Below are 13595 nucleotides of genomic sequence, written 5' to 3'. Positions count from 1 at the left end.
CTAGCAGGTTGCCCAAAGCTAAGAAAACATGAATCAATTATGTGTCTGTTTGTGCATTTCTCTGATTATGGCTATCAGCAAAATGAAAATACCCCATTTGCAATGGAAACATTCACCATACATTGCCATCCCTGTACATTAGTGCCCACAAGGTGCCAAAGCCTATTAACATTAGCTTAAAAGGGGAGATAAAGCAGCATTTTCTAAACAAAACTTTAATTTACCAAAGAGCAATCTGCAACAATGCCAAGAAGCTGCAAAACAATTAGGGATGTCCTTAACCTTTCTTGTGCCAGCCGGCTTGCATATTGGTTCTTAAAATGGGTTACAGAACCATCTCTGCACAAAAAGAAGCAGAAGAAAATACAAAATGCCAAAACAACAGATTGAGCCTCATTTGCACAACCATTTCAGAGGCAGAAGAATCAGGAAAACTTTCCTTCGATTTTCACAAGGTAAAGTGAACTTGTTTGTTTCTTGCTGCTGTGAGGCATGATCTGCAGTGGCTGGAAAGGCAGTGGGCAAGCTCTGTAAAATAAATTAGCCTTGTGAAAACATATCCAGTGCTACAACTGCTAGATGCCATATCTTGGAAGCACAGTACCTTGTGTTTTACTACAAGAGACCTTCTCATAGGAACACATTGCCACAGACATTCAATGTATTTTATAGGTCGATTTCAGGGGGAGTCATGATGAATCCTGCCTCATTGTCCCTGGCTGGGCTAAAGGTTATTTTCCAGCCCAATAATCTTGAGACTTCCTATTTGCTGTAGGTTCTTCAAATATTAGCCATGACAGAGCAATGATACAACAGAACCACCATTCAAAGCAGTACACACAGGGTTAAAGTCTAGAAAGTCTAGTTCCTTAAATATAAGACATTAAGACACTCTGTGTGTGTAAGCTCTTGTACACACAAGAGAAAATTACAACATTAAATAAGCCTCCTTTTCTTGATTTAACTGATTGTTATTTCCATAGATATGAGCCGTATTGAGGTCCACCTCTAGGGACAATTTTTGAATAGAATCTCAGATGCACACACAACAGAACTCAATAATGCTGCTCTGCCTTGATTAAAAGCAGGTGCTGTGTATGGCAGACTGCAGATGAGTCCTGGGTTAATGTTACCTCTGTTGCGGATCATGCCAATTCAGGGGGATGGCAAAGGGGCAGTTATTAGAAGCAATAAAGCAAGCACAGATCCCTTAGTCGCATTAGAGAAAGTTACAATTCCAAATTATTGCATTAGAGGCAGTGTCCAAGAAACAAAAATAGTTCAATGCTGTCAAGCAGTATTTCATAATGTTTGTTTCAAACTATGCCACTTTTTCTACAAAGCCAACCTCTAAAACACCACACCAGGCTGGCCTGAGGTTGACCTGTTAAAAGAATAATATTTCAAATCCCAGAGGCATGCTGTGTTTAGATGACAAAATACTGCCAGTAGTTCTGGCTTACAATCAAACAAGTACACAAGATGCATAGAAAAAGGAAAGGAAAGAAAAACGTAGCTCAGTGATTGAGTAGAATGCACTGCATGGAGAAGATCCCAGGTTCAATCTCCAGGAAGGGCTGAGAAGGCCCTTTTCTGAAACTCTGAAGAAACAGTCATAAAACTGTTGTTTCATGTAGGTCTTTACTTTCCTTCCGTTGGTATTAGAGTAGTTGGGTTTCCTCAGGAGTAAAGGACCCAGGTGAGAAGGATTGGGTTTATTAGTATAGAGCAGGGGTAGGCAACCTTAAACACTCAGAGCCATTTGGACCTGTTTTCCGGAGAAAAGAAAACCTCAGGAGCCACAAAACCCTTTTGACATCTAAAATGAAGATAACACTGCACATATAGTTGTTTTTTTACTTTTATGCTATGTATAAAAAAAACTATAGTGTGTTGCATTTTTGAAGTCAGTCCCAGTAGAGGCAATGGGGCTTCCTCCCAGGAAAGTGTGGACAGGACTGCAGCCTCAGAGCCCCTCCTCTGCCTGTCTCCTCAGAAGTCAGTCCCAGTAGAGGCAGTGGGGCTTCCGCCCAGGAAGGTGTGGAGAGGACTGCAGCCTCAGAGCCCCTCCTCTGCCTGTCTCCTCAGAAGTCAGTCCCATTAGAGTCAACGGGGCTCACTGCACCCTCGCACTTGTCAGCCAGAGTTACCTGGTGCAGGAGGAAGCCTGCCTGGGAAAGGATGGGGTGGGGGGACAAGAGCAGCCCTATGGGGGGGTTTGTGCTGGGCTGGGCAGGGGAGGCTGGGGGGACCCTCGTTCAGTGACTGCGCTTTCGAGGGGAGGGACGGAGGCAGGCACCGGGCTGGGAGGCGGAACTCAGCACGGCGGCTGTTTGTTGCGGGGGAAGCCCATCAAAAAGGTGCATTAAAAAGGTGGCAGAACGCCATTCCAGTGCGTTCCATTAGAAAAAAAGCCCTGTTTTTACATAGTAATTAGTTTAGCAAAGGGGGTGACAGAGAGGCACTCTGTCACCCCCTTTGCCACTTTCACCCAGATTCCGGAGCCTCAGCAGACGGCTGAAAGAGATGCATGCGGCTCCAGAGCCGCGGCTTGCTGACCCCAGATATAGAGAATAAAACCCTGTGGAGAAGGAAACTTTGTTGCCTCCTTGGTTGGATGGGATTTGGAGGGGAGTAGCTGGGGACTGTGAATGAAACTATTTTTTACTGCGTTAGGTTTTTAATTTTTCTTTGCAGTTTTTTTTTGGCAAGTTCATAAAAGGGTTTTGCCTGAGGGGGAGTCCTGCAGGTTCAGGAGCCTCCTTTACTTTGTAGTGCTTTCGTTATCTGCATATTGAATTTATATTAAAGTTTTTAATTGTTAATTGGATCCTAATAAATCCTGCGTTTCATGTTCCCTTTTGTTTGGACTTTAATGAGAACCTTGAGATAATTACTCCCCTTCGTTTAGAGGAACCAACGCCCTGAGAAGTGACCACCAGACAGGGTAAGCAATACAGTACTGAGTTATACGGACTCATAGTCTGACTCAGTATGAGGCAGCTTCCTAGATTCACAGGCTTGGAGATCAATATGAGAAAAATTCTGACCATTATGTAAAATGCGACAAAATGACATCAAAATCATTCATAAATTAGAGTTCTGACCTGTCCATACGCACATTTAAAAATTACACTGAATCCCAGCCCATCTTTGTGCATAAATTTTATGCTGGGATATTGCAAGTGCTTTTAGCACAGGACTAACAAATATTTTTATGACAGCATAACTTCCCAAGATTTTTTTTCTCCATAGTTCTCTTAACATGGCATTTTGTTTCTCAGCAGTGAGACCCTTAAATGACGCATCAACACTTGGCTTACCTTTTTAAATAGTCTGATGACATCCTCGCTGATCTGGGAAAGTCTGACGATGACATTGTTCATGAAGATGTCATTCAGGGTTGCATGGTCTCTGCTCTCTCTCCGAGTCTGGGTCAGTACCAGATACCAGCAGTTCACAGGTGAAAGAAGGTGCTGATCCTTCCTACAAGATTGTAAGAAATTAAAACAAATTGTCTTAGTTCACAAAGTGGCACAGTCTTCCTTGACATCAGTAGTAGCAACAAGTTCCAGAGCTTAAAAGTTTTGCTATTCCAATGTTTACCTGAGCTAGAGAGCCTAAATTTCTAAATTAGTTTTTTTTTTTTTGTCTAAATATGTGCATTTTTCTGGCTGTCACTACCCACTGCAAGAGCCATTATCCAGTAGGCCATTACAGCTCACATCTGATTAAATGAAATCTGAAATACATGAGATTGACATTTGGAAATAGTAATAGGAATGAGGTATTACACCAACATCCCAATCTCATGCAAGCTTACTTGCAAGTAAGTCTCATTGTATTTAAATGTGGCTCACTCCCAAGGCTGTGGACACTTGGGGCTGTAGCCCTAATGAGTAAAGACCTTACTTTACAATAGCATACAAACAAAGGCAACGCAGGGCGCAAGCCTAACTTGCACTGGAACCTCACCGACCTTCCAACCAGGGGACATCCACTAAAATTTGAGTGTTGGGAGAGTTAGAACAGACAAAAGAAAATATTTCTTTACTCAACGTGCGGTCAGTCTGTGGAACTCTTTGCCACAGGATGCTGTGATGGCGACTGGCCTGGACGCCTTTAAAAGGGGATTGGACAAGTTTCTGGAGGAAAAATCCATTACGGGGTACAAGCCATGATGTGTATATGCAACCTCCTGATTTTAGAAATGGGCTATGTCAGAATGCCAGATGCAAGGGAGGGCACCAGGATGAGGTCTGTTGTTATCTGGTGTGCTCCCTGGGGCATTTGGTGGGCCGCTGTGAGATACAGGAAGCTGGACTAGAAGGGCCTATGGCCTGATCCAGTGGGGCTGTTCTTGTGTTCTTATGAGCTCCATGTTCATCAGATAGGGACCATTCTGGTGGCCTCGCATTCCCCTTTGCGATGTGATCATGAGCCAAGGCACGTTTGCTTACTTGCGAGTAAATGCGATCTTGTGACTTAGTTTCACTTTCCATAGGACTCAATACATTCATCAGCTTGGAAGGAGGGACTTCCTTCTCAGCTGTTTGGGGGGGGGCTGCATTATTTAGATCAGGACTATTCTGGTGTCATTGGATTTTCTCAGCTTGCCCTTTCTGATGGACTAAGGCACGTTTACCTACTCATGAGTAAATATACAATATGGTTCAGTTTCACTTTCCATAGGGCTCCATGCATTTTTGTTTTTTGGCTATAACTTTTGATAGTATGGAGATATTTCACTCCAGTTTTTTCAATTGCATTCTGCTGTAAATTTCACATCAAATAGAATGTGTCATGATGGCATTATTCCCAAAAACCGTGATATTAGTGATTTTGGTTACTTGTGGTGTCACCCCCCCCCCCACCAAGGCTGGCATCTAAGACAAACTGCCCTCCCCTCCCCAGCTACGGCACTGCTTCCAACCAATCTCACCAAACACACACACTTTGCACACTGAATGACATGGTTCTGTTCATTTGTGTTTATGAACACACATTCTGACAATATGGACAGCGTTCTGTATGTTGACCTTACATCACCCTTTTAGAGGAGAACTGGGAAAGTACCCCATCTAAAACTCTGGAGAACCACTGCCGGTTGGCATGAACAACAATGTCCTTGATGGAAGAAAGTTCTGGCTTTGTATATAGCAGCCTCATAAAAAGGCCAGGTTGAAAATAGTAGCTGATTCAAGGGCTGCCAGGAAGCTTAATGGATGAGCAGAGATTTGATACAGATACTACTTAAGGGTCACTGGGGAGGCAGTCCTTATCTGAGTCTCCCACTCATCTATGAATGCTTCCCCTCCCTGCAAACATAGCCTCCTTAGGATATAAGCCCGCACTTCCTGGTTCCCAATGGAACACATGCTCTGCTCCAGCTTCCCAAGCTTAGAAACTGAAACAAGAGATTGCAATTCACGTCACTGAATGACTGCCTTGTTGAGGGAGAGAAAATCACAAAGAACCATATTAGACCAGCTCTCTGCCATTAAGCAATCGGATCAAATCTCCGGAGAGCAGTCAAGACCCAAGATGTACATCTCATTATCAAGTGAAGAATATTGTGTGCAGACGAAGCAAAGCAGCAATGCTAGAAATGGTGCAGGAGGGAACAATTCTGCATTAGTGGAGAGAAGGATCAGGTGACTTATTAGGGTTTTTCCATCTCCCAGGCCAGAGATTCTGTCAAACGGTTTAGAAATCTCTTTTGTTAAAGATGTTGTTTGGTGTACTATCAATCATAGTTCTGAGTCACAAAACATCATCACACTCTTCCATTCAAATGGCGCAGTACACAACTCCTACAAATCAGAGCTTAGAGACTGTGTTAAGGGCTGGGTTTACATATCTAAACCCACCATCCATTATCTATATTGGAAGAACTAGTGACCCGCCAAGTCAAATGAGAGCCCACAAGTGGTTCATTAAAGTTCATTTTCGCTGCCAGACTGAAATGGCAAAACCTGGAGGGAGCAACAAGACCACACAAGGCCACAAAAATAGTAATAACATTCTGAGACTCACAACTACAATTTGTTTGCAGTATTGTAAGCAAGTTACAAAGTGCACTTGAGGTGGTTGTCCTTGCTGGAGCAGCTCATTCCTCTTCGATTGAGTGAGTGATCGCAGTGATAGAGCTGCAAGAAGCAGCAGCAGAGCAATCCTGCTCCAATCACTTGCTTGCACAAGCAATCAAAACAGAATTTCTTGACTTTGTCTCCTTCTCACCTGCTTAGCAAGGAATAGGAGATGACTAAGTCCCTCAAAACTTTCCTCTCTCTTACCTGTAGTTCCACCATTGCTACCTCCCTTTTGCTCCACCTGGCTCTGTCTGGTAAAGGATTGGCAATTTACCTGCTCAAGCAGCTCAATAAGAGACAACTGAGAGTAACAGAGTTGCTACCAAAGAAACAAAGGCAGGGGAAGAGATAGGAGAGGATCCACATTTTCAGCAGTTTATTTTTCCCCTTCTATCTACAAAAACATACAGACCCAGACCATATCCAAGTGTTTCCAAGACAAGAAACTACCAAGGACTAGGAATATTCTGGAAGAGAAACAGAGGACAGGACTATGCTGAAGGTTATTAATGTGTAAAAGCAAATAAATGGTTCAGTTTTGTTAAGCTCATTTTCCATTTCCCCCTTGAAACTATGGTGTTCAATAACACATTTCTCCTATTTAAAACTGATGAACCACTTTATAAACCTCAGCAGCAACAGAGCCTCTTCAGTCCAAATCTATTCTCTTAGAGGCCTCCAACAAGAGGAGAATTTCTATTATATTAAACTTCACAGATCTCACAAAGCAACTGTACTTTGTCAAAGATCTCTGTACGCAAGCTAATACAATTCAACTATTTGGGCAATATTGGACTATAATCTTTCAGCAGATACAAAGAAGAATTGAACTAACTGTGGCTGAAAAAATCATGCCAGAAAGGTCAACACTCAGTAGGCAGAAAAAGGTTCAGTAAACTAGAAAGTGAAGCCCAATTGCCACAAGAAACTGATTTGCACTAACCTATAAGCTGTTCAACTGTCAGGGTCAAGTACAATCTGGATTCCTCCTATTTGTGGAAAGCTTGAAGAAAGGAAGTCATACATATTTTGATCACCTTTTACTTCAGGCAATGCACAATATACAGTTGACCCACATCTTGCACACTTTGCTGTGGAACCCTGCTCGGTTCACTTTACGATCAAATCACTTTACAATGGAGTCCCCCTAGGATAATTAAAAAAACAGATTGAGAATAAAATGGCCAATATTATAATGCTATTGTACAAATCAATTGTAAGGTCATATCTGGAGCATTACGTACAGTTCTAGTAACCACATCTCAAAAAGGATATAGCAGAAGTGGAAAAGGTGCAGAAGAGAGTGACCAAAATGATTAGCAGGCTAGGGCACCTCCCTTATGAAAAAAGGCTACAGTGCTTGGGGCTCTTCAGTCTAGAAAAAAAGCACCTGAGGGGGAATATGATTGAGACATATAAAATTATGCAGGGAATTATAGAGTGGATGGAGGGATGCTCTTTTCCATCTTGCACAACATTAGAACCAGTGGACATACACTAAAATTGAGTAGTGGGAGAATTAGTACAAAAGAAAATATTTATTTATACACAGTGTCATTGAACTGTAACACATCCTTGCCACAGAATGTCATGATGGTGTCTGGCCTGGATGCCTGTAAAAGGAGATTGGACAGATTTATGGATGAAAGGACCATCACAGGTTACAAGCCATCACAGGTCAGCTCTCTCTGAATACCAAGTGCAAGGGAGTGGAAATGGGGTATCTTGTCATCTATTGTGCTCTCTGAGGCATCTGGTGAACCACTGGGAAGCTGGACTAGATGGGACTTCGGCCTGTTCAAGTAGGGCTCTTCTTATATTCTTATCTTAGTACAACAAGGTTCATTATTTTATGATGGGCTCATGATTGCTGCCAACAGGACCTAGGTGGGTCAGATAGGCCAATGAGTTATGTGAATGCAAGCGTCTGGTAGCATAAGAAACATAAGAACAGCAGCACTGGATCAGGCCCGTCTAGTCCAGCTTCCTGTATCTCACAGCGGGCCACCAAATGCCCCAGGGAGCACACCAGATAACAAGAGACCTGTATCCTGGTGCCCTCCCTTGCATCTGGCATTCTGACATGACCCATTTCTAAAATCAGGAGGTTGTGCATACACATCATGGCTTGTACCCCATAATGGATTTTTCCTCCAGAAACTTGTCCAATTCCCTTTTAAAGGCGTCCAGGCCAGTCGCCATCACCACATCCTGTGGCAAGGAGTTCCACAGACCAACTACACGCTGAGTAAAGAAATATTTTCTTTTGTCTGTTCTAACTCTCCCAACACTCAATTTTAGTGGATGTCCCCTGGTTCTGGTGTTATGTGAGAGTGTAAAGAGCATCTCTCTATCCACTTTATCCTTCCCATGCATAATTTTATATGTCTCAATCATGTCCCCCCTCAGGCGTCTCTTTTCTAGGCTGAAGAGGCCCAAACGCCGTAACCTTTCCTCATAAGGAAGGTGCCCCAGCCCAGTAATCATCTTAGTCGCTCTCTTTTGCACCTTTTCCATTTCCACTATGTCCTTTTTGAGATGTGGTGACCAGAACTGGACACAATACTCCAGTAAGGTGTGGCCTTACCATTGATTTGTACAACGGCATTATAATATTAGTCATTTTGTTCTAAATACCTTTTCTAATGATCCCAGGCATAGAATTGGCCTTCTTCACTGCTGCCGCACATTGGGTCGACACTTTCATCGAGCTGTCCACCCCCCCCCCCAAGATCCCTCTAGTGATCTGTCACAGACAGCTCAGAACCCATTAGCCTACATGTGAAGTTTTGATTTTTTGCTCCAATGTGCATGACTTTACACTTACTTACATTGAAATGCATCTGCCATTTTGCTGCCCATTCTGCCAGTTTGGAGAGATCCTTCTGGAGCTCCTCACAATCACTTCTGGTCTTCACCACTCGGAAAAGTTTACAACTGTGCATATTAGGGAAGGATACAGTCTTGTTTTTTATAACTGTATTTTATAATTACAAACACATCGGTAAAGCAGCTACCACATTTTCCAGACTCACAAAGAGAGTCTGGTCCAACAAGAAGCTGACAGAACATATCAAGATCCAGGTCTACAGAGCTTGCGTCCTGAGTACACTTCTGTACTGCAGCGAGTCATGGACTCTTCGCTCACAACAGGAGAGGAAACTGAACGCTTTCCACATGCACTGCCTCCGACGCATTCTCAGCATCACCTGGCAGGACAAAGTTCCTAACAACACAGTCCTGGAACGTGCTGGAATCCCTAGCATGTATGCACTGCTGAAACAGAGACGCCTGCATTGGCTCGGTCATGTCGTGAGAATGGATGATGGCCGGATCCCAAAGGATCTCCTCTATGGAGAACTCATGCAAGGAAAGCGCCCTACAGGTAGACCACAGCTGCGATGATACAAGGACATCTGCAAGAGGGATCTGAAGGCCTTAAGGAGTGGACCTCAACAAGTGGGAAACCCTGGCCTCTGAGCGGCCCGCTTGGAGGCAGGCTGTGCAGCATGGCCTTTCCCAGTTTGAAGAGACACTTGGCCAACAGTCTGAGGCTAAGAGGCAAAGAAGGAAGGCCCATAGCCAGGGAGACAGACCAGGGACAGACTGCACTTGCTCCCGGTGTGGAAGGGATTGTCACTCCCAGATTGGCCTTTTCAGCCACACTAGACGCTGTGCCAGAACCACCTTTCAGAGCGCGATACCATAGTCTTTCGAGACTGAAGGTTGCCAACATTTTATAATTATAAGATTGTGCAAATTGAAAGGTGCCTGCTGTACTCTTTAGGGACCATGATTAGCAAAGAGGGTAACAGCTTAGTTATGTGGGAGAAACTTACAAGTTTTGGAACAAATTATCAAAAAATTTGGGTTCACACTACAATAATTTCACCATACAAAGATGCATTCAGAAGTGAGGGTCCACTGTGTGGCCTTTGAACAATAACCACAACTGTGGTTATGACAATAATAAGAACATAATAAGAACATAAGAACAGCCCCACTGGATCAGGCCATAGGCCCATCTAGTCCAGCTTCCTGTATCTCACAGCGGCCCACCAAATGCCCCAGGGAGCACACCAGATAACAAGAGACCTCATCCTGGTGCTCTCCCCTACATCTGGCATTCTGACTTAACCCATTCCTAAAATCAGGAGGTTGCGCATACACATCATCGCTTGTACCCCATAATGGATTTTTCCTCCAGAAACTCGTCCAATCCCCTTTTAAAGGCGTCTAGGCTAGACGCCAGCACCACATCCTGTGGCAAGGAGTTCCACAGACCAACCACTCGCTGAGTAAAGAAATATTTTCTTTTGTCTGTCCTAACCCGCCCAACACTCAATTTTAGTGGATGTCCCCTGGTTCTGGTATTATGTGAGAGTGTAAAGAGCATCTCCCTATCCACTCTGTCCATCCCCTGCATAATTTTGTATGTCTCAATCATGTCCCCCCTCAAGCGTCTCTTTTCTAGGCTGAAGAGGCCCAAACGCCGTAGCCTTTCCTCATAAGGAAGGTGCCCCAGCCCCGTAATCATCTTAGTCGCTCTCTTTTGCACCTTTTCCATTTCCACTATGTCTTTTTTGAGATGCGGCGACCAGAACTGGACACAATACTCCAGGTGTGGCCTTACCATCGATTTGTACAACGGCATTATAATACTAACCGTTTTGTTCTCAATACCCTTCCTAATGATCCCAAGCATAGAATTGGCCTTCTTCACTGCCGCCGCACATTGGGTCGACACTTTCATCGACCTGTCCACCACCACCCCAAGATCTCTCTCCTGATCTGTCACAGACAGCTCAGAACCCATCAGCCTATATCTAAAATTTTGATTTTTTGCCCCAATGTGCATGACTTTACACTTACTGACATTGAAGCGCATCTGCCATTTTGCTGCCCATTCTGCCAGTCTGGAGAGATCCTTCTGGAGCTCCTCACAATCACTTCTGGTCTTTACCACTCGGAAAAGTTTGGTGTCGTCTGCAAACTTAGCCACTTCACTGCTCAACCCTGTCTCCAGGTCATTTATGAAGAGGTTGAAAAGCACCGGTCCCAGGACAGATCCTTGGGGGACACCGCTTTTCACCTCTCTCCATTGTGAAAATTGCCCATTGACACCCACTCTCTGCTTCCTGGCCTCCAACCAATTCTCAATCCACGAGAGGACCTGTCCTCTAATTCCCTGACTGTGGAGTTTTTTCAGTAGCCTTTGGTGAGGGACCGTGTCAAACGCCTTCTGAAAGTCCAGATATATAATGTCCACGGGTTCTCCCGCATCCACATGCCTGTTGACCTTTTCAAAGAATTCTATAAGGTTCGTGAGGCAAGACTTACCCTTACAGAAGCCATGCTGACTCTCCCTCAGCAAGGCCTGTTCGTCTATGTGTTTTGAGATCCTATCTTTGATGAGGCATTCCACCATCTTACCCGGTATGGATGTTAGGCTGACCGGCCTATAGTTTCCCGGGTCCCCCCTCTTTCCCTTTTTAAAAATAGGCGTGACATTTGCTATCCTCCAATCTTCTGGCACTGTGGCCGTTTTGAGGGACAAGTTGCATACCTTAGCCAAGAGATCTGCAACTTCATTCTTCAATTCCTTAATAACCCTTGGGTGGATGCCATCAGGGCCCGGTGACTTATTGATCTTTAATTTATCAATGAGGTCTGAAACATCTTCTCTTTTAACCTCTATCTGACTTAACTCCTCGGTTAGGAGGGGCCGTTCGGGCAGCGGTATCTGCCCGAGGTCTTCTGCCGTGAAGATACGATTGCAGGACAGCAAGTGCTCCAGAAGGGGATAAGAAGATTGTCCATCCCAGCAATTCAGCATGGGTATCAAGGCAGCTAGTCTTTAACCTCATTGGACAATCACCTATCTAACAGAGCAATAGGTCTGTGCTACTTTTGTCCATTGTAGTTGCACAAATTCAAGTATATGCACTATGGCCCAGCAAAACAGAGAAAAACTACAGTTTAAGTAGTTCACCAGCCATTCCACTTACTCAAAATATGCCTCAGCCTGAAACAGGGGAACAGAACTGCAGTACCCTCAGTCATTTTACTACCCATGTCTCTCTTGTACTGTAATTCCAGTTCTTAAAGAGACCGTAAGTATAGTCATGTGCTGCTGAACAACAGCGATCGGGACCACAATTCCCATCGTCAAGCAGGACTTGATGCAATTCAGTCTCTCCGTAGAGAAGGGAATGCTCCACTCCCCTTCCCTCTGGAGGGCTATCTGAGCTTCCCAGAGGCAGCGCACATCTGCTCATTGCCACTGCAGAACTCAGACTGAGGGGAAAAAAATCACGTCTCTTGCTCAACTTTCGGTTTCATGGAGGAGACAAGAAATCGCTCAAGAGACACATTTTCCCTCAGTCTGAGCCTTGCAGAGGCAACACTTAGATGTGTGCTGCCCCTGGGAGGGTCAGACAACCCTCCAGAGGGAAGGGAAGCAGACCTCCCCTTGCTTTTGGAGGGTTGGGGTGTGCACCCCCCCCAATAACCACACATTGTAGTCCTGCAATGCAGTCCACGCATGCAATCCTGGCGTAAGCCGAAAGGTCGCAAAGTGGCGCACCTGTATCAGCTTTTTAAATTTAAGGTAGTTTTTGGCTTTATGCACCAACTCCGTATAAGATGCGGACTGACTGTGCATCTTGCACATTGTTCACAGGATGCAGTTTTATACTGAATCAGACCGCTGCTTCATTTACCTCAGTATTGTCACCACATATTCTAGGGCAACAATTTTCAGCCAGGGTGCCACAAAGGGTCCACAAGTATGCACGGGAGTTTGGAGCACAGCCACTGAAAATCACTGAAAAACTTTTCTGGGTTCTATAGCTCTGTTTCTAGAGTAACTTTATTAACAAATTGTCGGTGCCTTGTCTTCTGCTGGCAGCAGAGAAGCAACAGACAGACATGCAGTATTATTTCTCACCTTTCCCATGCCAAAGCCCAAGGCGGCTTACAAAGCTTTATAATAAAGTACAGAGTACCACAACAGGTAAAAAGAAATACATCAAGCAAGGCATTAAAACATTACATTTCACTATGTAATATTAAAATTAAGCCAAAACAGAAGAAAAAATCTAATTTGGGTCAATGGGGAACAAATTAGTCCATGGAAACACTCGAGGCACAGAGGTCAAATATCCACTCAGCAACCAAACGCTAGACAAAACAGGTATGTTTTGAGCCCTTGCTGGAAAGCCATGAGCGAGAGAGTAGTTCTCAGTAGTTCTCAGTTCCGCTAGAAGGAAATTCCATAGTTGTGGTGCCACTACAGAGAAGGTTTGCCTCCAAGATGCCACCTGGGACAGAGGCGGCACTTGAGAAGAGCCCCCTCAAATGACCTCAGAGGGCGGGCTGGAAAGTATGGAAGGAGGCAGTATTTCAGATGGCCTGGACCCAGATCATATAGGGCCTTAAAGGTTAGAACTAGCATCTTGAATTGGGATCATAAGTGAATAGGAAGCCAGTGTAGCTGCTGAA

At 44.4% G+C, this 13595-nt stretch overlaps 1 protein-coding gene across 5 annotated transcripts in view; it reads right to left on the bottom strand.

Moving 5' to 3' along the window:
• The window catches only part of SRGAP3 (SLIT-ROBO Rho GTPase activating protein 3), a 231075-nt gene that overhangs the window by 94886 nt on the left and 122594 nt on the right, over window positions 1-13595 (bottom strand). For all 5 annotated transcript variants that reach the window (XR_010793772.1, XM_066615038.1, XM_066615039.1 and 2 more), the window contains exon 3: window positions 3324-3486. Coding sequence is in view for 4 of the 5 variants with exons in the window: in XM_066615038.1 (XP_066471135.1) it covers window positions 3324-3486 (163 nt within the window). In the remaining variant the exon portion in view is untranslated. The remainder of the gene's footprint in view (window positions 1-3323; window positions 3487-13595) is intronic.

This window comes from Tiliqua scincoides, chromosome 2 (genome assembly GCF_035046505.1).
Source record: "Tiliqua scincoides isolate rTilSci1 chromosome 2, rTilSci1.hap2, whole genome shotgun sequence".
NCBI classification, from domain to species: Eukaryota; Metazoa; Chordata; class Lepidosauria; order Squamata; family Scincidae; genus Tiliqua; species Tiliqua scincoides.
This window is presented reverse-complemented; position numbering and strand designations above follow the sequence as displayed.